This window comes from Manacus candei, unplaced genomic scaffold (genome assembly GCF_025592945.1).
Source record: "Manacus candei isolate 608988 ecotype Guabito, Panama unplaced genomic scaffold, ASM2559294v1 h1tg000023l, whole genome shotgun sequence".
NCBI classification, from domain to species: Eukaryota; Metazoa; Chordata; class Aves; order Passeriformes; family Pipridae; genus Manacus; species Manacus candei.
In genome coordinates this window covers 15,444,918-15,471,964 of record NW_026138071.1, presented here as the reverse complement: position 1 = coordinate 15,471,964, position 27,047 = coordinate 15,444,918, and the positions used below count along the sequence as shown (strand labels likewise).

Sequence of the window (27,047 nt, the reverse complement as noted above, 5' to 3'; positions counted from 1 at the left end):
GGTGTATCTGAAAGGACTAGAAAATAGAGCTTATGTGGGTAGAAAACATTGCTTCAACACCTCGAGGAACAGTCCTCCAGCTTCATGCTTAAAAAGGGTATCTGCATTTCTACTCACAGAACAGAGATGAGTTGAAAGCACCTAAAATTCCAAGATTTAACAAAATCCAGCCCCTGGAATTGAAACTATACAAATAGTTTCAATTTCTACAAATTGCAAAAATAAATATTATGTACTTAACTGACAAAGTGAACCAGCGAAATCATTTTCCAAAGGTAGATTTTGCATCCATAGCTACTTTCAAATCAAAACTGAACAATTGCTTTTTTTCCCTTCAAAGGCATATGGGCTAGTTTGAACAGTATTGGAAAGGGCTGGCATTTTCAAAAACCCTAGTTAGATGGTCATAGCAATACTTTTTGGCCTTATAATGTACAACTATGAATTTAAGAGATTATAATAATTACAAAACTTAAAGAAAAAGTGAGTCCATTGACCATGTTTCCATGAAACTTTGCTTGTGTTTATGGAAATCTGAATTTTAATTGTGCCTGGACTTGTTTGTTCTCAACAGGTCTCATATACACTGTATGAAGGATTGAATGAAGGGAATCAAAGACTGTAGTAGGTTATTACTGATATTGCAGGCATTATTATTGCAAATATCAGCAGAAAGGCTTATTATCAAGGAATTGACTTACTAAGTCTTTCTCTTGAGTGCATTTATGTTATAGCTTTGGCCTCAGGCAGCATATGATCCTATCGACAGCAAACATATGCGCAGTGCATAGAGTTCAAATATTTAAAGGGACATCATCAACTTGAGGGTGCTTGAGTGAAAAATCTTATACTTGGTATTATTTAAATTTAAAAGTATTGGAATGGAAAGGGTATATATACACCTCAATTTTTAGCTTCCCTTTTTGTACGCTGTAATGTTTGAATAGTTTATTTAATTTTGGTGATGGAAAGCATTCCTTCCAGTGCATCATTTAGCAACAGCAAAGCCTAAGAGAAATGGACAAAACCCAGCAAAGGTGGAGAGAGACAGGGCGAGACTGCTGTGCCTGCACAAGGCCCATTGACATAACAGGGCACAAATGGAACTGTGCTCCTCTGCCCACATTCAGAGCTGAAGAGGTCCAACTCAGAAGTTGACAAGTGTCCCTTTAAGTAGTGCACGTAGTACTAGTGGTAGAGCTCATTAGTTGTTTCTTTATAATCCTTAAATTGTGTTTTGTATGCGTGTTAATATTTCAAAGGTTTTAAAATCAGTAAAAAGTTTAATAGTAATTGATGAGTAAACTCTACTGGTTTTGTAATAAAGTTTTTTAAAAATATCTCAATTTCAAAGGAATTCAATGTAAAACTAATCTGGCAGCCTTTCTTACTGAATGCTTGCTAACTGAAATAAAAGTAAAGATGCAGCCTCAGCGTCACATACACTATCCTTTTGAGGTGGAAAGCACAGTGTTTCATGGGGTGTGTAATTGCAATGAGAAGCTTTGTTGCATAAGAACTTCACTCCTCTATTTTAGCAACAGTTCTCCATCAGTTTTATAACTTGTGTGAGGACTCCAACATGCTCTCTATTCTCTTGTCTGGTCCAGCTGTTTCTACTCTTCACTTCCACTCTACCATATGATAAAGCTGTTATTACATGCTGTCCCAAGGTGACTGTATTGTAATGCCTACTTCTGCTGATCTTAAAGCAATTTTCCTCATTATGGCAGCACTCTTTATGGAATTCAAGCATCTTAGTTATTCTAGTTGCTCTTTATAAAAAGCATGTGACTTGTTTCATGGCTCGCTTCATTTAACACAGTGAACTAAATAAAATAGCCCTAATCAATTAAAGAGAGACAATCAATGTGGTTTTGCATGAACATAGTAAAAGTTTATTTGCACTGATGTTTTTATATGCCAGGTGCCAAGATGTGGTTACATGAAGCATGCTTTCTCTGAGTGTTTTAATTTTAAGTAAATGACAATATTAACTTCTTTAGTTAATATATAACCTTCAATAGAGGCACCTAGTGGTATATCTGAAATAATTTTTTTTAAACTGTGTTTGGAAATATTAATAATGCAAAACTGTTGCTGAATAGTACAGTGTTATGAAAATAGACTGTTTTGGATAGGTTTGTTTCTTACTCACTATTTGGTAAATTCTTTTATTAAAAAGTCAAGAAAAACATTTAAATTCATTAGCTGAAATTTCCAAACTCTAGAGTTCGTATTAAGCAGTAGTTCCTTAGTTTTACTCCAAACAAAGTAGTCTGATTTGTCAAGGTCACTGATTGTATAGAGTCAGGAATGATAAAGGGAACTCAAAACCACTGAAAAAATGGGCATTTATTTATGTGTCTAGCTTTAGCCTAGCAACTTCAAAAACACTGATCAAGTTTCATAAGATAGTTTTAAGGAAACGGTGAAGTAAACGTTGCATCTCAGTACATATTTTTACTGCTCTGTTTGACCAGATTAAGAAGAGTACATTATATGTAAAGCACTTCAACCAAAATAAATAATAATAATTAAAACAAGCTCCTCTCCTTCCTATCCTTAAGGTTCCAATTTTCTTAGTCTTTAATAAAAAATATTCACGGCAATTTATAAAGCAATCAAGACTGATAAATATTTATTTTTGTGTTGTACTTGATGTTTTTTCATTTTAACCCTTCTTTCTTGAAGTCATAATTTTTCAAGTTTCAATTGCTGTTAGTGTAAAGATGAAAATACTTTATGACATTTGTACTAGATCAAACAGAAAGTAAAATGGATTATTTAATCTTGTCACAGCATGGTACATCTTTCTAACTACAAACAATAAAGTCTAAGGAACAGTACATGAAAATCGAGTAGCATCTTTCTGAATTGGATGTGTTTACATTTGTATAGTGCTTTAAATCTTTAAGCACCAAGGAAGAAAAGAATTACATTAGGGGTGACAGAGCTTTATGTAATCTCAAAGCCTCTTTTACCAAGTTGCTGAAAACATGCAACTTTCATTAAAATCCTATTATTTGAATATATAAGAACTTACATCCGGGAAAACTGTTAGGATAAATCTATTAAAATTTTTTAGGTGAAATATAATGGTGCCTACTATTGAAAGTGTCACTTTTCTGCCTTGTCATCCATTTTATTATATACAAGTACAGAAAAAAGTGAGCCTGATTTGTTCTCCTTTGTAGAGCCAGGCCGAGGCCCACTACAAAGGAAGTAAACATGCCAAGAAGGTCAAAGCACTAGAGGCAACGAAAAATAAACCCAAAGTTGGTTCTTCCAAGGACAGCGCAAAGGCTAGCCCAAGCTGCTCCACCACGCCAGTCACAGCCAACATCTCTGACAAATCAGGTCAATGAAAACTTTTTGTTCTATACATTCTTTACTTTCTCCTTTTTTTGTGTTTGTGTGAGAGAATTTGGTTGCATGACTTGTCTTTTCTGAAGTATATACTGTGCTTTCTTGTACAGAATTCGTTTTGATATTATCAAAGTGCTTTTCATATCTGTGAAACATCTGGTGCCCCTGAATACTAAAGTCTATTTTTAAAAAAACTGTCAAATTTACTCTTTTAAAGTATGGATGTTGTTCATATGACAATAGTAATTGATGGATTGGGTGGAGGGTTAAGTCTGAGATGTATATATTTAGCTAAAGCTCAAGACGCCTTTGTAAGAATTTTTTCTTTTCTGAAGAGGATAATATTGCTTGAATAGGGAAACACACCTACAGAAATATGAAACCTTGTGGCTTGGGTATTTTCTGACTTTCACAACTCATTAGTGCTTCAACATCACTTCTTTTTTCTTACCCCTCCTCTCTTCCCCCTCCAGATTAGTAAACTGAGGAAGATCAGCAACACTAATAGCAGTGGAATTGCTTGAGTCTCTGCTCTGTCAGTGTTGTGTTACTGAATGAAACAGGAGAATTTCATGAACTCGCTGACAATCTGAAATACTGTTACGTATTGTCCAGGAGAGGGCACCTAATGTGGGTTACCCAACTGTCAGTTCAATAGACTGCTGCTGAAAGATTTGCTTCTGCCTTGGTAGCCATTTAGTATCCTCTTCACCAGAGCTGATCTTGACTCGGGTGCCATGAGGTGAATGACACATTTTTTGACATGCACACACACACAAAAAACCTCACAAACCAACTCAAAAAAAGTATCAGTGATTATTTGTCATCCTGCATCAAAACTATCTTTGGGTCCTTAGCAGTGACAACGGGTCCCAAATTTTGCCTTGATTCACCTACCAAATCACATTTTAGGTTTGAGAGAGAGAACATAAATCCAAGGAGCATCTTCAGGTGAACAAGCCATGCTACTATTAAACAGTAACAAGCTACCATTGATCTAAATATAAGGTGGACTGTTGAATGGAAAAAGATTTAAAATATTTCATAAGTATCTTACTCTCTGAAAAAATATCTTTGGTTAAAATAGCTTACTGCTCCAGGTATACATGGTGAGAACTCAGTCAACTGCTTAAGATATCAATTAAAACTTTAAAGGATTTAACATGTTGAGTGTGTCTGTGATAATGTAGTTGTTTAATGCTGTCCCTCTCCTATGCCAAAGGTTGAGGTCCAAATAACAAAAATTTCATCATCTTTTTACAAACTCCATCATCTGTCTGGAGCTGTCTCTTGTTCTCTTGTTTCCTTTGCCTAACTGTGAGGTCTGAATTGAATTAATTTTTTTCTTTTCTGTACAATGTATCTAAAATCTACATTCAGTTTTTGATTAATATAACCAATCAGAAGGGGAACCTTCTCTTGATTTTTTAATTGCCCTGCTTTGACAGTGTATTGTTTTATACTATTAATTGCTCTCTACTAATTAGACAGATTACCATCTGTGTCTGTTGGATTTTACCACTGCAAATGTTTCTACACTAAAAATTAATCACAGTGGCAGTTTAGTTAAACACTTTCTTCCCATTAGGAGAACAGTGGGATTCTCTGTGGAGAGGAGGCTCCTCAGAGCCTGCTGCTGCTGTGCAGGAGATTACAGATGGGATGTTTGGGAGGAGAAAAACTTGAACCTGGAACAGCAAATTCTCTGTATATGTAGGGAAAGTTGGTCACAGAGGCGGGGAATGACTTGAAGACTGGAGGTTTTACCAGGCTGTGGACTTGAAACAAACCATAATTTTGTTCAACTGCACTTTCCCTTACAGAGGCTATTGTTCATCTGTTCTTTAAGATATGTTTAGCTGCTTAACACAATGCTTATTGCAACAAGAGCAATCACATGTTTCTTCTGGGACTTGGTGGGATTTTTGTTTTTTTGCCTTGGAGAAAATTAACTGATGCAATTTTTTTCTGAATATTTTAATACAGCTTTCATTCTCTGAGAAATGGATTATTACAATGTATTAACTGTTCAGGAATATTTTCATTTTCCTTAAAAGATATTTAATACTGAGAGTTTCAGTTCATGTGTGTATTTGTAGTCTTGTTTTTTTTATCCTGATTTCCAGAGGAAATGAGACTTACATCATCTATCCTTGTCTTTGTTTTCTATGGCTCTGTCTTCACAACTTTGACTATATTGCCTAGTGTCAAAAAAAAAAAGAAAAAAAAGACATTAGGAGATTTTAATGAAGGTCCTATAAGTTTGATGAAAATTGGCACATAAGTAAAAGAGAAGCCCTAACTTAGGATCCATCCTGAACGATGCTGAAGTTTTGCTTGGCCTGCTGGCTGGCCAGGGACTCTGCCTTCAAGGCAGAGGATTTAAAAGTGTGTAAGTGTGGTGTAAGTCTGAAAAAATTGCATTAGAAGTGCATAAGATAAATGAAATTAAGGAAGAGAATTTAACTCCACCACTTGTGGAGCTGTTGTTTAGCCACTGTACTCTGGAGATTTTCTGAGACATGTTCATCAAACAGTAAATAATTTCTGCTGTCCTTTTCTTGTGTATGGAAGAGTAGAAAGAGAAACTAAACAGAGAAGACAGTTTTAAGTTCTTGTGTTCTTTTCTATCTGCTGTACTTCCATGGGTATTAGTGCAGAATGGGTAGGAAATATTATAGTAAACTGATAAAACTACAATTACTATTCTCTTATTTAAATCTGCTAATAAAGAACACAACAAGCATGACTTTGGTGTGCTGCCATTTTGAGTGAGGTAACGAATGATTTGGAGCTCTCCAGACATAACATTTCCTATATATTGAAATAAAATGTCAAGTTAAGTTTGCTACAGAGCCATATGGGTTCTATGGGTCAGACATAGCATGAGATCCAAAACAATTACTGGTCAGAAGTCACCACCACAGAACTTACAGAAAAAATAGTTGTTAGCTCAGCTCATGTGAGGAATCCATCAAAGGCAAAACCCAGATTCATCCAGTTCTTATCTTTTAAAATTTTTGATGCAGTGGTCTCTCTACAGCTGTTCCTTTCAACTTGAGAAATATGACTGCTGGTAGAGCTATGAGAGTTATATTAAGTTTTAAGGTCTTTTGGGATGTTTCCAGAAGAACGTAGTTTCCTGCAGACAAAAATTACCTCAGCCAAATGGAAAGGGGTGACGGTGGGACTTGATCTGAGCATGACAATGCCCACATTGTGAGAGAGTGATCTTCCCTGATAATGTTAATAATACAGTATGACTTGGAAATGGCATTTGTAAATTTACCATTGGGAAATATGTAATGATAAAGCATTGTACAGGAGTGGTACAGGTGGCTGCAACCTCAGGTAAGTGGATATTGATGGATTGAATTGCACAAGTTTGCATTCTAACGTGGTTAGGCTACTATGTGATCTTGTTTTCCAAGTTCACAACTCTTTGCTATTTAGAAAATACTTGTTTATTGGTAATTGTAAATACCACCATCCTATCCTGTTCACTCTGCAGACAGGAAGAAAATGCCACAGATTATGTGAAAAGGTTGTTGTTATCCCACTTCTTGTTGGGTCATCTCTGCTTGTCCTGATGGGTATTTGCAGATTAGAGGTGGCCATAGGGGACCCTTACATAATATGTCTCCCACACAGGAAAAGTCTGGTGATGCCTATAAAGCAATTTCACATGCTAGAAAATCATTACTGTGACACTGCAAGCCTTTTTTGTAGCTGCTTTGAGATGTGGTTACAGAACAGCTGTGTTAAGAGCACTGGGAGTTGCTCTTTCCTGTGGGTCTGTGGTCAGTTGATCCTGGATGATGGTGCATTCTGGATCCTGGTGGGCTGGATGCCAAGTGCCCCCCAAAGCCACTCTGTCACTCCCCTCCTCAGCTGGGCAGGGGAGAGAATATATAACCTAAGGTTCATGGGTTGAGCTCTGTCAAACATAAGGGAAGTTTCTAGCAGCTTCTCGCAGAAGCCACCCCTATAGCCCTCCCACTACCAAAGCTTAGCCACACAAACTCAGTACAGTGGCAAAGATTTCCTTCCCTCACTGTGGAAGCCCAGAATTTTCTGGGTGGCTACACAGAAGTATATGTATATATATATGGCATTGCTTTAGAAAAGGGCAGGGCTAATAACCAGTACATAGCGTAGTTTAGAATATTTAAAGTGTGGTTTAAATATAGCTCTAAAAATGCAATAGAAGATGGTGTCTGTGATCCCAGGTTAGCACAGTCTAGGTGCTTGCAGTGATGAGTCCTTTAGGAATGAATATAATAATAAATGGATTTAAGTATCACTGTTTACTTATCAAGCAAAGAGGAATTCTTTGATCATACTTCCAAATCAAAATAAATAGTTCAAAATGAAGCAGACAGATGATGTGGTATCACCTTTTTTGCATTTTGCTTTGATATGAAAATCAGGAAGTAACTCTAACTTTTAAACTACTCAAGAGTCAAAACCATATTTCAGATTATAAAAGGGGTTTTTTTTTTTCTGTCTTTGATCTATTCACTGAATGCTCTCTCTGCCCTGCGCCTGTTTGTGAAATGATAGGTATGGGCATTTCAAGTTCAGTCCTTGTTCAAATAAGAGCAGAAGGCTCTGCTTCTTGGGACTTAGTAGGTACAGATAGACCCTTTGGATGCTCTATGAAACCCTCTTTTTGTTCAGCTGGTACAGGAACAGGCAACACTACCCTCCTAACTAGGCCAAATACTAGAACCTGTTTCAAATCCTGACCCTTCAAGGCAGCTGCAACAAGCAGCACACAGGGTCATAGTGATGATGTTTCATATATGGGCAGTCCTATCTTCACCTGCTGTGTGTGGCAAGGATGGCAGGAAAGGGATGGGACTGGAAAGTTTTTTGCCAGCTTCTTGATCCTAAGCAGGTCCTGTAAGAGTTATTCCAGTCTTTACAGCTGCATAACTAAAGCTAATACTGTCATGCTGGAATGTGGTACAGTATCTGACACTGAGTGAGCTTGCTCATGGTTTGAAAATAACCTAGAGATATTGATGGACCTAATAAATACCACCTGATGTCATGTAACATATGGTAATTAGTTGGCCTATTAGACAGGACTGGCAACTCCAAGCTTTAGCAGACTTAGAAAAGTTGATCTTGAGGTCTTGTCTGTGGGTTTTATTTCATCAAGGGCTTTCTGTGGATGTTTTGACAACAAAACTGAGTGGGTTTTCCTTTTATTCCTAAAGGAGCATGCAACATGTTGAATCACATTTGCTGGGAAAGTGTATGATGGGTTGGATTTCTCCAGCATCCCAATTGCCAATGCTGTTTATTCATCAACTACCAATGATGTGTAATGTCCCAGGAAAGGGCTCAGTTTGTATTTCACAAGTCCACTGTCAGGACACTCCCTTAGTCATCTTGCTTTCATTGCTTATTTTAGAAAGCTTTCTGCCAATGCTTAAGTTCTAAACTTTTCCATATGCATCTCTCTAGTTGGTATCATCCTAAGAATGATACCAATCTCTTAACAAAATCCCTTTTCACCTTAACATTTGTTTCCATTTGTCACCTTGTTTTCTACTCATTTTAAAGGAATGGCTTGTTTACATAGTTGTAATAAACTGTTTTTTAGATAATCCTTCAGAAGGAGCTAAGAGCCAGAAACACAGAGGTTCCACAGCTAACCTGTTGTCTTACCTGTTCTGGGAAATTCTATGTTATTTGTCATACAGATACCATTATAAGAACCTCAAAGTTTAGGGGGTTTCTAAGGCAATTATTCTTCAATTTTTTCATTCTATATAATGTACCAAAGTCCTCCAGACCTCAAAATATGTTGTGACAAAGGTGTCAATTTTGAGGGTGGGGCAGGGATAGGGAACGGCTCTAGGAGAGGAACACCACGAGGTGTTTGGCTTGCTATACCCAGTGTCAACATGCCCCTTTTAGAGGTTCTGTCTTATGCCCTTGAAAGATGCTTGTGCTTATGTCTAGCCTTCATCAAAAGCTACTGATGAGCCTCATCAGTTCTTCACATTTTTGCTTACATAAAGAATTCTGCTGAAGTTAGACTCTATAAAATAACCATGCATCTGTGTTTATGTGTATTCAGATAGTGCCTGCTAAGCACAGGCGTATTTCTGTTAGATAAAGGTATTAGTTTACGGTCAACTAAGTAGTAAATTCAATCTGAGTCAGCTACCACAGAGAGTCATTTCAAGGGCATTTTTCATTACATGCTCTGAGGATCATAAGTTTTGTTCCCTTTTCATTCACTGTTTCACAGCCATGTGAAGACCACTCTGTATTGCTGTCTGTTGAAACTCTGCCCCCAAAATAGAGGTAAAGTCGCAGTATAGGGTTTGCTGTTTGACCACAGTGCCTTTATAGTTGATAATATAAAATATGATTAATAAATGCTCATAAATTCACCACAGATACACTGTTCCAAGTACCATAAGTGTATTTACATCAGTGGCACATGTAATGCCTGTATTTGATTTAATAGTAAGTAACTTCTGGGCATTTTCTGGTAGGTAATTTCAGCGGCTGTTTCAGGAAGTTGCTGTTTGGTTTATACTCTTAGGATGAAAGGTTAGCCAGAAGAAAACTTATCAAGTCAAAGTCTATTAACAGGAAGTCATTATAATAGGTTGGATCTTTAAAGACTTTCTTCCCTTTCAGTCTTACTGTTGATACTTTTCAAAAGTGGATATTCAAGATTCATCTTTCCATGTGTGTCTTACAACCTGAATGGAAGAGCAGTCATACTGCACATTTTGGTGCTGATAAACTCCAGGAGCTCCTGGAAATCTTTGGTCTGTCTATAATAATGCTAACAAGCACTTTTCAATTTCTGCACCTCTACTGCAAGTTGGTGGTAGGTGCCATTAACTGAAGAATAAACTCTGCAGCTGACACAATTACATTGATGAGCTATTGCAATTCCTGTTCAAATTGGAAAAGGTCAATCTTTTCTCTCTTCAGTGGTTATATCAATCAGAAATGCATGCAAGCAGGATTTTGTTTTGAAGGAATGGTAAACTTTTCCTGCTGTAAAGTAAACATAAGCTTTGGATCAAAATACATTGTATTATGAAATAAGACTCTTTTGGATGCCGGTGCATTCATGTGTCCTGTATCATTATATACCTCTATTACGTATTCAAGTTTTTAGAAGTTGAGTCTCATAGCATTTTTTTATTAGCATCCATAAAATTATACAAAGTTTTGGTTTTTTGGGAGGAGAGGTAAAGATACATTTCTTATAGTATAAAAATTATTTATACAAACATTAGGCTACTCATTATTTCCTTATTACTTGTTTTCAAGGAGAGTGAAAATATTTTGATGTTTGTTAGACAAGTTATATTTAAAATGCAATTTATTTGTCAAATCTTGAGGGCATGACTGAATACTCACAGTCCTCAGGCAAACCTTCTACAGAAGTTGGGGAGAATGAACAATTATAGATGTCATTTAACCAAAATGAAGATGAGTGTTTCATAGCTGACTTCAGTGACAGTTCTGCTTGGGCAAGGACTGAATAAGTAGTTCAGCCCATGCCTACAGTTTGTCAGTTCTCCTTGACTCTGTTATTCAGAGACTCATAAATTTTGTATTGAGTTCCAACGCACTTCAGCATCTGTGGGTAGAGTTTTAAGTTTTTTGGTTTGTACAAACAGCAAGTGAAATGTGTTTCTAGTAATGTATTTCAGATTCATAAATGGATGAGCCAGTGTTATAGTTGAGAAGATGAACCAAGACTATATAGAAGTGAAGGATGTCTGGGCAGAATACAGTATGTTTGTTGAAAGTTATTTTTCTAAGCATTCCTACATTATTAAAAAGTTTAAAAGACAATGCAATAGTATAGAAAGTTTGCATTCCAGGACCTCTAAAAAAAAATGTCTGGAATGCGAGTATAAAATATTTTCAAAATAATAGATGTCTGGTGTCAGAAAGAGATAAGTGTCTAACTAGCAAAAATAATTTACTCTTACCCAGAGGAGAGTCACACTTTGTAATAGCAGAACTTATACTGTATTTCAAGCTTGGCTCACGCTGTATTATAATTTTCCAACTTGCAGATTTTTCCATTTCAGCCAAAACAGACTGGCATAGCTCAGAAAAGCTGAAAGTAAATTTACCTAGCTATACAACAACGGGACCCAGGAAGACTAAGCTTTTGGGTGGTCTCACATTATGGATACTCTTTAAATTAACATTCACACTTGCTAGCTGTGTTTTAGATCCACCTTGTTTCCAGCACCATAGTGCTCCTTATCTTGATGAGTTTTATGAACAAACTTCTAGTGAGAGTTTTCTCAACCTATCAATGTGTCACTGAGAAAGTAGATGTTGGTACTATACACTAGGAAATTGCTCTGAATTGGTGTTTGTAGACAAGTTGATTTTCTCTGGAAGTAACATGCTGCATTCACCATAATTATCTGTTCACCCTATTAAGTCTAAAAACTGGGGTGGGAGAAGGGGGAGGAGGGGACAGAGAAGCTGGGACTGGTAATAATCTCTTTACAGATGAGGAAAAGACAAGTCTGATATAACCTGCATTCTGTAAAAAATGGTTGAAGACAAGCAGGTGACATGGAGACGCTACACCAATTGCCTTAAGTGAGTGTTAAAAGTTAGTTTGTTTTCTCCAGAAATACTACATACACTCCTGCATTTTGGCTAACAGTGCAAAATCAACCCTTCTTATTCCTCTTGCTTTTGCACAGAGAAATTGCATTGTGTTGAAATATTAAATAAGAGTTTTTTTGAAATGTGAATGCCCTTTTTCGATACCTAACAATTTTTGCATAGTTATTTTGCTATATGCTTTTTATGTGCATGCCAAAATACCTTTTTTTTTGTTGCTTTTTTTCGTCCGCCCTGGTGAGTGCATACAGATTTTTCTTGATCTTAGTCTGTAAAACAGATCTAAAACACCAGCCAGCCAACCTAAACCAATCCCCTAAGAATCTCAAACTGTGCAAGGAATTGATTAAAAATCATAGGCAATACAGCAGGATCATCTCAGACACTCTGGTAATTGGAGCAGCAGGCATTCTCAGTTCAGAAAGGTGTACAAATAGGTACAGAAATAGATTTTGCAGGGCAGGGTTTCACACTTGCAGAACTATGTGTACTTCTGAATATTTTCTAGTTCTCATCAATCCACTTTCATAAAAATTAAAACCATTCAAAATTGCAAACCTTTGTAACATTACATCTTTAATCTGATCAGTTACAAACATTTTTGTACTCTGAAAAAAACACAACTTCCTTTGTAAGAGTCTTTGGTACACCAGATCAGAAATAAAGTACCTAAAAAATTGTCAACATCACTGCTGTACCGTAGCCATACAAGCAATACTTCTGAAGTGAAAAAAGATAGCTTTGGCTCAGCCTGTTGGAGAGAAGTGATGCAGTTAATCAAATAATCAGTCTAGCTACCAAGTTCACCTATTATTGCACAGCCATCCAGACATTTCCTGATGTAGCTTCAGTATCTTGAGAAAACATGTTGTAGCTTATTTCAGGGCACATTTGTGTTTGAGATGAAAAGCTTTATATTTATAGTTTTTATTTGTTTCTCATCTTTGTATAGAGAGAAAATTAGTTCTCTTTAGAATGTGACAAACAGATTTATTTCATTATGTAAAACTTAGCTGTTTTTCGCACAGCCTGAAGTGCAAGAAAAAAGATTTTACAAAAAGTAAAGGTAACCAAAGGGTTAATAGATACTCTGTGCTGTCTGATTTGAATGTAGGTTTGCAGTGGAATTTTTCTAGAACAGAGCCCTATGGGTTTTTCAGCCTCATTTCTCAGTAGACTGCACAACTGGTGAGAAAGTAGGTATTTTGTCTGACAGCCATTAGAGCCTCATTATTCAGCAAGTGTGGAGATAAAACAAAAAAGATTTTAAAATACCTTATCAAACTTAGCTAACTCTGTCTTAATGAGTGTCAAGAAATAACCTAATGCTCTTTGTTATTTGTTTTGTTGGGGTTTTTTTGAGTGATGCTGAGATGCAGGTCAGAGTACTTAAAATGCTGTAAAGGTTGTGACCATTAATGACTTAATTGCTCTCCTGCTATTGTCTTTATGGCATATGTTACTCATAGTGTTCATCTTCTTCATAAGAAGTAATTGTGTGTGTGCTTTATTCCTCTGTAGTAGTGTGAACCAGAATAAGGTAAGACTTTCTGTGAAGAACAAGATTTTGAAACTTGCTTTTCTTACTGGAACTATTGTCTGACTTTCTATTCAGTAGCTTTTCTGCTAATAGATTGAAGGAGGCCCTTCTTGTCATCTTATTAATTCACTCATTGATCATCTTCTCCCTCCATATCTTATTTCAGGGCAAAGAGATGTAGAGCAGCTATTGTTTCCAGTATAATGACTTGAGGATGTTCCCTGTCCCCCAACCTGTGTTCCAGGGTAGATCATAAGGTTTGGTTAAGCAGTACTACAAGTACAGTGTGACTAAATAAGTTTTCCTCACCTTGATTTTAATTTGGTTTGGTTTCTTAATGTCTCCCTTAATTACATTCAACCAGGCTTGTGATCTCTTTGTCTGTGATCTCTCTACTTTTAATGTTTTTGTTTTGAATGCTGCAAATTTTGTTATAATATTTCTGTGGTACAGGTAAAGCTACTGATTTTTTCCCTCCAAATTTATGTCCTTCACTTTCAAAGCTCTCTATACCTTTGTATGTCTTCTGTAATATATTTCAAAATGCTGTCTTGCACCTACCACCCATCAACCATTAAAAACAGCTTCCAAAACAGCTTCCTGCTTTTCCTGGGCCTATTTGTGAAGAGTTCTCTGCAATTAGCTGCCAAACTTCCTTCTGTTATTCTCGACTGTGAAAATTTCTCTTTCACTGTGATGGACAGAAAAACAGAAAAAAACTTGTGAGAAGTTTGACTGCCACACCAGTGCCCGTGTTAGTTGTTCTGTCTCTGTGATTTCATACCTATCTGTCTGCAGCTGTGATCTCTGCTCTTAAACTGAACATCACTTGGTCTGGGGGCCACCTTCTTGTTTTGTGTGCAGAAAGCTTAGAACAGAGAGGTCAAACACTACATTTGAGTAATATCAAGTAACTCACCTCTCTTCAGCATCTTCATAAAGAAGTGTAGGAAAAAGAATATAGTGGGAAATGTGTCACTTTTTAGATTTGTGTCAGATGTGCCAAGTATTTAACATTTAAATTTAAACTGAGAATTTTATTTTTCAATAGACACACTTTTACTTTGTGTTTATTGATGCCAGTTTAGCTACAGTGATAAACTTTTCAGAAAAATCTCTTGGATTGTCTACCACTGTAATTAATGCAACTGATTTTACCTTTCCCACACAGTCGATCAGGGAAAGAGCATGTAATACAATCGGCTGGCAATCTCATTGATTTCCTTGTCCCATTCTGTGACCACTGTGGGCTTCAAAGGTTGTTTAATGCAGCCCAATATTCACAAGCATATTTGAAGCTGTTGAAATTATAGGGAGAACCTGAAAATCTGTTTTACTCACAGCTTTACCAGTTTTGGAGATATGTTCGTTTTATTCTCTAAAATCAACACTTCAAACTAATAGTAGGTCCCTGTAGCACAATTTATGTGAACTCAAGGCTATCATAAGACAATCTTCGCACCACACTTTCAATATCCCATAAGTAAAACATGAATGTCTCCTTTCAGAAATCACTTTTGGTTTTAGTTACCATAGGAAGTGACAGAGTCAGAAGTTAATTGAAAGTGTTTAGAATCATCAGGTTGCTCATGTTTTTAAAAAGTTCTTTCAGTAGTGATGTGGTATTGTAACATACCAGCATAAACAAGGCTGATTGAAACAAAGGCTTTTCGCCTAACTGTGCGTCATTTCTGCTCACCAGTTGTATAGCCTTGATGACCATGCCGTGATTGAGTTACACAGTAAATTATTTTGTTGCTGTGTTTCCCTAGCAGAGCAACAAAATTACGTGGCTGGTTTAGGTTGGAAATTGCACTGAAAATTGCATGGCTCTTTCCTTTGTGTTTTTCAAGAAGAAAAGAAGCACAAGTGTTTACTACTTCCTTATCTCTGCGACAGAGAATAATGAACATCTTACTGCCAAAAATAATTTGTCCATTATGCTCTCTTCTAACTTGGCAATGTGTTCTGTTGTGTGAGCAGGTAAAAGGAATATAAAACCAGATTTTATATCTAGGATGGCAGATGAGCAAATCTCTCAAAAGAGCCTCAGTGTAGGGTTGTAGAGCAGCCATGGCCACTTTACAGTGTCTGTGCTGCCCTTTTGCTGTACTTTGTGTACGGCTGCCATTCAGTGCCTGAAGCTGGGGCACGCAGAAAAGGACCTGGCACAAGGAAAGGTGGGAAGCTGAACCCTGGCAGTGGGTGGTGATAAGCATGGCATGGTCTCTTCCTGGTGGGGAACCTCCTCCATCGCAATCAGGGCTGTGCTGGGCAGCTGTTCTCTATCCCAGGATCCTTTACTGTCTGCATGCTCAGCTTTCAGCACAAGTCGTGGGCAATGGTCCCAGTTTCTGGTGGAGAAGAGAAGCAGGCAGGTGCAAAGCTATACTTTTCATCACATGCAGATACACACACAATATTTTCAGTAATTGAAATATTATGTCTTCTGTTACTGTTACAGTAAGAGCAAGTTTATTTATTTATTATATACTGGCAGAAAATTTACATGACAGTTTTGTAAGGGTTATTAGGACCATAGCCGAACTTCATATCTAAAAGATATTAGAATACGTATTGGAAAGGGTTCTTGCAAGTGTATCACGTATCATGTGTACCTTGGATAATCTTTTAATTCCAGCTGCTATTCGAATAAGCTGTTGTGGAACAGAAGTTTATTGCAAAGTTATTTTGTATATCATCAATGATAACTGTGCAGATAGGCGTGTTGTGGGATGTTAGTAGCAATGGATATTATTGATACAGAAAAACTTGTTCCATTGACATTCTAGATTTATTAATGAGATTTAGAATTCTCATTGTTTTTATTTTTATCAAGAATGTAAATTCTGAGTTAAGGATTTGAATTTTAAGTAACTTTTTTGTTGAAAATAGCATGTATGATATCATCAGGAAGTCCAAATTAGAACTTCTTCCTAACAGGCGCCAAATCATCACTCTCACTCCAAAAGGTCTATTTCCTGGCTATAGAAATCAATGCCTATAGGCACAATATAGTATGGTATGAGATAATTGTAAAATATATATTTATAACATGTAAATATATATATGTTATAAAATTGTAAACACTTCACACAAATCACAAAGTAAAATAAGTACAGTCTCTTAAAAGTGCCTTATAAACCAAACTGCTTAATGGAATGGTTAGTAAGATTAAAAAATATCTATTTACTTTCTTCATGGCTTGCATTGATCACTGAACTGTGAGCTGGGGCAGAGTGCTCATATTCATTTTTTTACCAGGAAAGAAAATAATTGAATAGAGGAGACGGAGGTTGTTTGTCATTGGGAAGAAGTTTTACAGTAACATTTTTGCCCCTTTTTGGGCTAGGAAGTAAAACCCCTTCACTTAGCTGGACTAGGACTCCAGCATTAATAGGTAGGTCCTATGAATTGTGCCATAGCAACTGTAGTGAGAGTCGTGTGACCTGCAAAGGTTGGTAAGTCAGTCCAGCTGGTCTTCTATTGGGAGGTAGAACTTGTAGATTTGAACCTGTCAAGTGTTATCATACAGTGTCCTGACCTTGGTACATATAGTCAAAGTGACTGGTCAGATTGAATTTTAACATGGAGCTGACACAAGCATGAGTCAAACAAGCAGAAATACATGAAATAAACTTCAAAGCAGAATTAAAACAATGTAATGGGTGACAAAAGCATGATATTACTGAGCCCAAAGCAATACTTAATTAGCTTGCTTTAGGTTTTTTCCCTGGGCTCTACTTCAAAATAAATTCAGGCTTCAGTAAGAACCTGAGTCATCAATTTACTTTTCTGGAATCTTGAAGAAAAGGAAGACTTAATTTAAAGACAAGAATTTAACACAGATGAAGTATGGCTTTTTTAAATGGAAAAGGAACGTAGTCAGATACAGTGCAACAGTACAAATTAGATTTTAAATTAACCTCTTGCACGTGAGTTTTGATGTGAGCATTTCAACCTGACCTGATACAGATTGAATCACAGCTACTGCTTTCAGGGAAGAGGCTTCTGTTGCCATGGTCTAATGCTTCCAGCTGTGCTCATGCAGCAGAAGCTGCTGTGTCAGTGGTCTAGGGCAGGATGGACTCACTTCTGCACTCATTTGGGCTCTTGCTCTGTTGGTCTCAGCCCAGGTGGAGATCAGAGCAAGTTTGAGCCTATTCTCAATAATACTTGCCTTCAGAAATAGCAAGAGGACTATAATCCTACAGCTGTATTTCACCATCCACATGTATTTTATAAGATGATTATCGTTTGGAAATATGGCATGCAGCCATTAACAGTTACATTTTTTGCTTTCTGAGTGCAGATATTATTTGTTAGCTCTGTGCTATAAGTAGAAAAAAAAAGAATAATCTTCTTTCTGGTTTGTATATACATGCAATTTGCATTTCCTGTGCTTTGCATGATTGAATACTTGGCATTTCTGTCTCACACATAAAACTTTAAGTAATGGTGTTTTGAATTCTGTGGATTGAAAACAATAAGCTGTTATCAAAAGCCCATTTGGAGAAGTGCAATTTTCTGATTTTAGAAGCCAGGAAAACCCAGTTCTGGCCCCACTGCAGTGACAAATATGCACTTAGCTCTGTGTACTTTCTGTGGGAGTTAAACTGTATAATAACCTTACAATTATGATCTTTGAAGATGTTCTGCATTAAACATTTAGAATGGTGGAAGGAAACATTAATTCATAGAGGGGCGTATGTCTCTCCTTATACATCCCCATCGATGAAGAGCTTATTTGCTTCAGGAAGCTTTCCAAATGATGGAGTTATTATGTGAACTGAGGTTCTTTCCAAAAGCTGCGATACTGGCAGAATTGAGCCCAGCTGGATGCTGGTAACTTATCTCTAGTTTTCTGGAAGTTTCTTGTTAGTTTGTTACACATTGTATACTCTGGAATTGCTTTGTATTATAAATAGTGAAAACACTGTAAATCCAGGGAATATAAAACCCTACATACTACATCAGCTGGTGGCCAGCTAGGTGAGAAGTGAAATCTGTAATTTTTCAATCAGCTGTTAAATTCAACATTGGAAAACCATCAGTCTGTGATGGTAATTGGTGACCTGCGTAAAATGGATCTTCTTCTGTGTCTTGGGATCTCACTCTGCAGACACTCGATGGCGAAACAAAGAAATAAAAATCTGCTCCCTCTTGTTGTGGTCAGTGAGAACAGTGCAGGCAGGGGCTGCAGGCAGGAGTGTGAGCGTGTGCTCGCAGCACGGGGGTGTCTCTCAGGTCAGGGGTCTGCCTTGCACCCATCATCTGCTGTTCCTGCTGCCCCCTGCCATCTACTCTCTCACTCACTGCAGGAGATGACTTCTACCTCTAGGAGATGTTTCAAAAGCACTGAGTTTTTATGCTTACATTAAAAAAAATATATGGGAAACAAAAATCCAAACCCAAACCAGAAGTGTAGTCAGTAGTGTAGCATACAGCTTGCAGTTCTGCAGGTGTATTTTTCTTTTAAGGCCTGAAATGCAAAATACTGAGGAACGTTCCTTTATTCCACTCAGGTTTGCATATGTCCTGGTGTTGTGCCTTTTGCAGTCTGGCATAATATTGCATACAACAAGAACAACAAGTCTATTTTTCTGTAATGTGAATTCGCAAATGGCAACTGTTCAGTGTGTTTCATTTGTAGATATTAGCACCTCTGAGAATTTTCCATATTGAAAACTCTTTAATTTAAAATGCTAGCAAATGCTATTTATTAAAACTGTATTTTATGAAGACTCATGGCTCACATAAAGTGTTCTAGATTTTTGCAGATGTGACTTATTACTATAGAGACTTTAAAATTGAATAACCTATGAAGTACAATTTAACATCAGTTTCTTTTGTCATACTTTATCCATCAAAATACCTTCAGAATCTGGTTTTAACATTAATTTGGTCCTAATCATAGTCTTTGTACTAGACCATTTTCATTGTTTAGTACTGTTCATATTGTGTAATTTCAAAGTATTTTTATTGCTATTTTAAAAAATAATAGTTGTTTTATTAGAATTTTTTTTCTCCTCATTTATAACAATCTAAAATTGATGTACTACAATGCTCCTCTGGGAAATACGCCAACAGCTGTGGGTTTTAGTTTCAGAATGGCTGTCCATAGATCATACACGCTCTCAAGTGTTTGTTTGAGTGGGTACAATCCTGTTTTCAGAATTCTTGGTAGCAACATTGGCCTGATACACAGAATCGTGTTAAAACAGAGTCTTGTAGCTGTAAACATAAAGTGCACGTATCCATGTTTAAAAATAAATGCTCAAAATAGAACCTAGATTTTTAAGACAGTTTAACTCTATTTAAAACTATACCAGGGGTTTCAAATGGGATATAAGTAGTTTTTAAGAGGTTGCTCTTATATAGGTGATGTATTTGCTTAGATAATAAAATTTGATTCCTGTTGTTCAGAGTGACAACTCAGTCATTTCTCATGTCCATTTTGTCAGGGTTGCTCATACCATCACCACTGCACTGTCCCCCTCTCATCCTGTGTTTTTTATAGGTGGAGCTTGTTTTACTGCTGGCAACTAATACGACTTGTGGTCACAAGGCCTGCAATTGAATAGCTTAGAATGCAATGAGCTCTTGTGGACAGCACTTGTAGGGAGCATTTGAATACTGGCTCTGGCACAAAGTTCCTCTTTAGGCACAGTTGGGGCATTTAATCTCTTGCTTTGTGATTGCCATCTGCAAAATGAAGTAATACCTGCCTGTCTCGTAGGAGCACAGATGATTGACTCATGCTTGTGAAGTGATACGGGAATGCACTGAAGGCACATGAAGCCATCTGATCTACAGATATATGGGGAATTGTTCTTGGAAAAACTTAAAAATATTAGCAGCCATGTTCATGTGTGTCATGTAGTTACCATAATCAATTCCTGTAACTGAAATGAGGGATATCATGTCAAAATGGTGCTGGAGCCTTTCAGTGTCCGCCCAGTGACTTTGAGAAACTTGACCCCTTCAAAAGGCAAATATATTGTTCTTGAGAAATATTTTTGCAATACCCAGTGCAAAGCCTTGCATGTTTTTCTGCGTGCTATCCAGTCCCTAAGCCTGTCTGCCTTTGGGCTTTCTTGGGCTTCTTTCAACTGGCAATACCTGCAGCATGACAGCAACAACAGTGGCATGAATTTTTTGAAGTCATTAGTATTCACAGACAGTAACCTTAAAAACAGGAAAATTACCCCTTTTGTCAGATTACACAAAGGGGTTGCTCTCTTTTATAAAATGAAATGAATTAGGCCCCTGTTGTGTTAGGTTCACTAAATCCACAGGACTATTACTGTATGATTTTGATTTTTTTGTTTGTAGCATATTATTACGTATGTATTTTGCTTCTTTTAGAAGATAAAGGGAAAGCAAAACCCAATAGTGCAAGTCAGCAGTCCAATACAGAAGCGGGTCCTTCTCTTCCCAAACCTGGAGTGGCAGCAGTGGCACCTTTAGCACCTGCCTCATCCACCAAGAGCACAAATGGAGCTGCTAACACAGTTACTGAGTCGGAAGAGGAAAAAGCCAAGAAACTACTTTACTGTTCATTATGCAAAGTGGCTGTGAATTCCCTTTCACAACTAGAAGCCCACAATACAGGTGAGTATCCGTATGGTACAAGTCAGTTGTGTGTTAAAATTTTTAAAATTCAGTGTAATAAGCTGGTAGCCACACTTCGATGAAGAATCTTTTAGTTAAAACTTACAATGTCAAGTTACAAAACCAGTTTTGTTAATGACAATTTCATGTATGATGTTTGATATTCTATTAGAGCACTCTAATATTTTTGACTGTCTTTCATGTACTCTATATGTTTTTAGTTGACAAAATCCTTATAGTTCATGTTACCTAATCAGATTCCATCACACCTCCCCAGTGAGGATCACAGTATGATCACAGTGGTTTCTGTAGCACTAAGGTTTCTAGAATGTCTGTTCTCCCTCTCTTTTGTATTTCATCTCACTATCACTGGTATCTGTTATTTTGCTGGCACAACTTATAATAATTATTGTTATTTCATATTTTTGGTAATTTCAGGATGGGCTCATTAGATTTCCTAGATGTCCTACAACCTTCTGATGATTGTTAGATATGCTCCCTTTAATAGGCCACAAGCAGCAATCCCTAATGTGCTCTGTCTGCTGTGTGTGCTGATGGTGTGCTGGTGATGTAAAGCTTGTTAACAAACCATTGAAGCTGGCTTTACAGCTGTAATCCATTCTTGAAATGGACAAAGCAGCCATTTCTTCTTCCAAATCAGAGGATATTTATTGAAGTATTACTCTTCCTAGGCACGTTTTGAGCGATTGCTGTGGTTCCTGTCCCGCTCTAGGCTAATACCCTTTTTTGTGATTCACTGGCTATATGGATTGTGGCAGAAGAATAAGCAGCAAACACTTTGGCCATACAGTTACACACTGCCCCCAAACAGCAAGGCAGTGGTCCAATATGTCTGTTGTTCGCTTTTTGCACAAACCCTTCTGGCTTGCCTTTAAATCATGGAAGTGGGAATTACTCTGAACAAAAACAGAGTAATAATTAGTCCCAATCTGTGGTGACTTTAACCATTCTGCCTTGAAGATAAATGTATTGCAAAGTCCTAAGGCTGATGGGCATATTTTTATGCTGCTGATCGTGAGCTCACCTGCATCTCCTTGCCCATTAGGCTCCAAGCACAAGACTATGGTCGAGGCTCGGAACGGTGCTGGTCCCATCAAGTCTTACCCTAGGCCTGGATCCCGACTGAAGGTGCAGAATGGCAGCAAAGGGTCAGGACTGCAGAACAAGACGTTTCATTGTGAAATCTGTGATGTCCATGTTAATTCAGAAATTCAACTTAAACAGGTAGTTTGCACGTATCTAGAGCTACTTTGTTGGTTTTAGCTGTATTGCAGTATTGTAGGTGGGATGTAGGGCTACATGAAGATGTTTTGGTGAATACTAAGTGAACTTACTATTTCTTATCTGTCATCCCATTACTATTTCTAAATAGTTCATCATAGGTCAAGTTCAGCTAATTGTCTCAGCTGGGAAAAATGGGCTTGACAGTCATAAAGCAGAGGTATCAGTATCAATGAATAACATAGGAGATCTCATTTAAAAGTTTGCTGTGGTTCAAGAGAGATTTGAACTTTAGTCTCCCACATATAAGAAATTCTGTGTTGAGATTCCCTGAATTCCTCCTTCAGTGCTGTTTCAGTCTGCTGGAATACTTTTTAATGCTATATGAGAGGGAAAATGTGACTCAGATCTATTTGTTTGGGACAGTCAGCGGGAGGGTAATACTACAGATACGTTTGAATTGTGTAGAACAATGTTATCATTAACAGTGTAGCTGTATGAACATGCAACTCTTCTCTGAGTCATTTAGCCCTGGGTTCAGTGCTGTGCTCATACAGATGTAGTGTTGCTGATACCCAAATGGGAATCTCTAACTGGATGGTGCTGTGCTGTGTGGATGTGTCCTCTCATTCCTTGTTATTTTAGTTAGTTCTAAGATAACATTAAATTGCATGATAGACATATCCCTGGGTAATGGTTCTTCCTTCAGCTAATATTGAATTATTTATGCAACTGAACAGCATGAACAGGATGGAAATTTACCTCCTACTTCTGAATATCCCTATGACCTAGTGCTTACAGCTCTGCCTGATTTGAAGGTCCTCAAGTGGAAAAAGGAGATACTAACAAAAATACCGATAATTTGCAGTGTCTGTCTTGGATCACAAAATACACTGTATTTGATTAGTTTCTGATTCTCTATTTGATGTGCTTCAAATTGTTATGTTTAATTTAGCAAAACTTATTTTTGCTCTCTCTAAAGAACCTACTTTATCTTACAAACAGGGGCTTAGGCATACCCTGCTGATAAATCAATTTCAAACTCAAAACCGAGAAATGTTTAAACAGCTAATTAAATGTGAGGATATTTATTTCAGCACATTTCCAGCCGAAGGCATAAGGACAGAGTTGCAGGAAAGCCTATGAAACCTAAATATAGTCCTTACAACAAACTGCAGCGCAACCCAAGTATTTTAGCAGTAAGTATTTTTATTTCTCCTCACTGTCTGTGCGAGTTTGTGACCTTGGGGACTCCCACCGCACAGAGACAGGAATATGACAGACCTGACGCTTCTGCAGCCTCTCTTCCCCGCAGGCTGAGTCTGCACGGGGATCAGATTTGAAGATAGTTATGTATTCTGTCTGCCCAGTCAAAGGTATGCAGACAGCACTGTGAGTGTTATTTACTGCTAGGAAGAAGGGAATAATCAGCGGAATGGGGAATGAACCATGTCCCCTGTGGAAAGGTATCAGCTCTGCTGGGCTAGTGCACTTCTTGAAAGCAGCAATGGATATACTCTGTCTTTGTGCACACCTGAGATAACTCTCAGTTATGATGGATGCAGTCAGGGAAAAGGATATAGGATGTTAAGATATAAAAATACTAAGGTTCATTCTCTTCATACAGCAAAACAGAGTGCTGTGTGGATATATTAGTTGGTGCAAAAGAGTCATCAGGTGTTTAGGAGAATTGATTGCCTATCTGTATGTTCAGGCTGTCTGTCACTGGCTATCAAAACACCTGTCTTGTCTCTGTGCCCCCAGCCAATCCCTTTCATACCCGCCTGCATTTCCAGGAATCCCACAAGCTGGCTCTGCCGGTCAGCTGCAGCCAGGGTTCAGGCTGGCTTTAGCACAGCACAGTTTGTATGTTTATTTGCTTGTAAATAAAACCTGTACTTTATTCATTAGAGAAAAGTGCTTGCCACCTATGGCAAAAAAACAATTTATAGGTCGGGAAGAGAGAAATGAGATGTATGTGTGCATGAGGAAGCATATGAAAAGCTTTTAAAAGCTGAAATATTAATATGTCTTTGTAATTGTGTAGAGGCAAATGCAAATACTGCAGGCTTTCTCTAAGTCTCTCTGTTCGATAGGTTCTGCACATGCTAATCTTCACTTGTGTAATACATAATTTTATAATCTATTGCATAAGAAGAGACCACCAGTTATAAGGGAAGGACATGAGTATCTTTTCCCCCACAAACGTGTGATTATGGTGCAAACCATTTTCAGTGAGACCACAGTGTATATATTTCTGGTTATCTGTTTCACCACAAGCACCAGGAATGATTGTAGGTCATAAACTGAGTAATAATTATTTCAGGAAAAATTCTTTATGGTATTGATCTTAAAAAATATTTCTACTTTGAATAGAAGAGGTCTGCAGTGTCAGGTCAGAAGCTGACTGGACTAATCCAGCTTCCCATCTTGACCACTCTACTTTTCTATAATTCATTTTTGCAAGTGGAAAATTTGACTTTTGATATTGAAGTCTCAATCATGTTTTTTTTAATATTTCATGCACAATTATAATCTATATAAAGTTGTTCACTTGCAAATTATGCTTCCTTCTAAACATCAGTGTGACTGTCTCTAGACTCACGAGATTTATGTGTCTTTAAATATAGTATTTGGTTGCTTTAATTGCCTTAGGAGTAAGAGGACAATGTAGGTAGCATTTCTAAGCAGCTGACATGAGGCATCTGTGAAAATCCACAGCATGCTCTGTCAGAGTTCACTTTTTCCCTCATGTAAAAGGAGACATGGGGAGAACTGTATTTAGATTGCTTTTTTTGTGTGTGTTTTATTCCAGGCAAAACTTGCATTCCAGAAGGACATGATTAAGCCGCTGGCACCTGCTTTCCTCTCATCTCCTCTTGCTGCAGCTGCAGCTGTTTCATCAGCTCTGTCCCTTCCTCCCCGGCCCTCTGCATCCCTGTTCCAGGCACCAGCAATACCACCAGCTCTCCTGAGGCCAGCCCATGGGCCCATCCGGGCGACACCTGCCTCCATACTTTTTGCACCGTACTAATTTATTGATGTAAAAAAGAGATAACTATGGCCAGTACAAAGGGTAAAAGGAAAGCAGCAAAGGGGTCGAGATTTTAAAATGTGTTTCTCTTTTGCAATGCCATCCAGAAGGACACCTCATCCAACCACATCATAAAATCCATCATTGATGGCAGTGCATTTTGGAGTCTAGACAACTTTCTCAGTCTCTCTCTGCCTCTATTTTTTTAATCAAAATAGTGCTATTTGCTTAAAAATTAAATTGCTCATAACATTTATACCATTAAAGATTCATGCATCTATTCATTTTTTCTTTTCTTTTTTTTTTTTAATGTATATGATGCACCTTGGAATCAAGGAACATAAAATATTTTCCTGACAGACTTGAAAACTAGGGTCTTCCTCACTCACACCTATGTAAATACTTCTCTGAAAACCAATGGGTTACAATCTAATATGGAAAAAAGTAGATGAACCAAATGCTAGATCCTGGATAACATCTCAATAAAGAATTGCATCCATTTTTTTCCATGTGTTCTTGTTGACAGGGATTGTGTGCTGTCCTAGGCCCCAGTACTGGTGTACCTTGTGTAGTATTAAAGATGTATCACATGTCTGATTTTAACATTTTTAGTTTCTGTGCAAATGTTTGAAAGCAATGCAGCGCTGAAGCTTTTAATTATTTCTTTTGTGTCACACTTGATTTAGAGAAATCAAAAATAGAAAGCCATATAACATAGAGTTAAGATTACTACTTGTTTGCTACTTTCATTTAACTTATTTTTGTTGTTTCCTCACTGGTGTTGCTAAGCAATGTTTAAAGAAAAAAAAAGCTTTTCAACTGCACATTGCCACAGCTCACATGCATTGTTCAAGAAGACAATGGATCCATGTATTTGTACGTAAATATCCTTTTTTCTTCATTTCTAACTAGTTTCCTCTGTAACGATGCTGCATAACATTGTGGCTCCCTAATGCAATAATGTACAGAACATAAAATATTTATAATTAATCATATTCTCTGTTTACTGAATATGTTGCAGTAATGCCCCACCTATCTTCTTGCTTCCCCAACCCTTTTATAAAGGTGAATCAATACACAGTACTCAGACTGAAGTCATTATGTGATAATGGGGACAACAGGTGGAAGAAAGAAAAATAAGAAGAGAATTAACTTTTAGAGCATCTTTATCAGCAATCCATAACAGTAAAATGTCTGTGTATTTTTTTAAATGTACCTTTTCAATAAAATAATAAGAAAATTGTACATGCTTATTGTGTTTTTTAATTGGTACAGAAAAAAAAAGTCTGAAACAAATTTAGCTAAAGGAGTCTTCAGGAGCAGACAAAGCATTGGAGTTGCAATAAAATATAATTACAGAACCTGTTTTTGCTTCCCATGTGTTTTAATGTCTTTTCCTCACTACAGCCTGTAATAAAATTTACTGGGGCTTTTTTGCAGCAAGACTGTAAATATTCACCACATCAGAGATTTGGAGGAAGAAGAAGCAGAGACAGGTGAGTGATTATGGTTTTATTATTGCACCACTGAAATGCTACACCATGGTTATGCTGTCACTAGTGGAGCTTAAGGATTGACTTTAAAACCAGCCTGGGCATATCTGAG

At 37.3% G+C, this 27,047-nt stretch overlaps 1 protein-coding gene across 17 annotated transcripts in view; it reads left to right on the top strand.

Moving 5' to 3' along the window:
* ZNF385B (zinc finger protein 385B) overlaps positions 1-26,685 on the top strand; it is a 163,163-nt gene extending 136,478 nt beyond the window's left edge. For all 17 annotated transcript variants that reach the window (XM_051787300.1, XM_051787298.1, XM_051787312.1 and 14 more), the window contains 5 exons: positions 3,198-3,360; positions 20,921-21,166; positions 22,233-22,411; positions 23,506-23,607; positions 25,224-26,685. In XM_051787300.1, coding sequence (XP_051643260.1) covers positions 3,198-3,360; positions 20,921-21,166; positions 22,233-22,411; positions 23,506-23,607; positions 25,224-25,442 — 909 coding nt within the window. In that variant the 3' untranslated portion in view covers positions 25,443-26,685. The remainder of the gene's footprint in view (positions 1-3,197; positions 3,361-20,920; positions 21,167-22,232; positions 22,412-23,505; positions 23,608-25,223) is intronic.
* Positions 26,686-27,047: the final 362 nt, after the last annotated feature.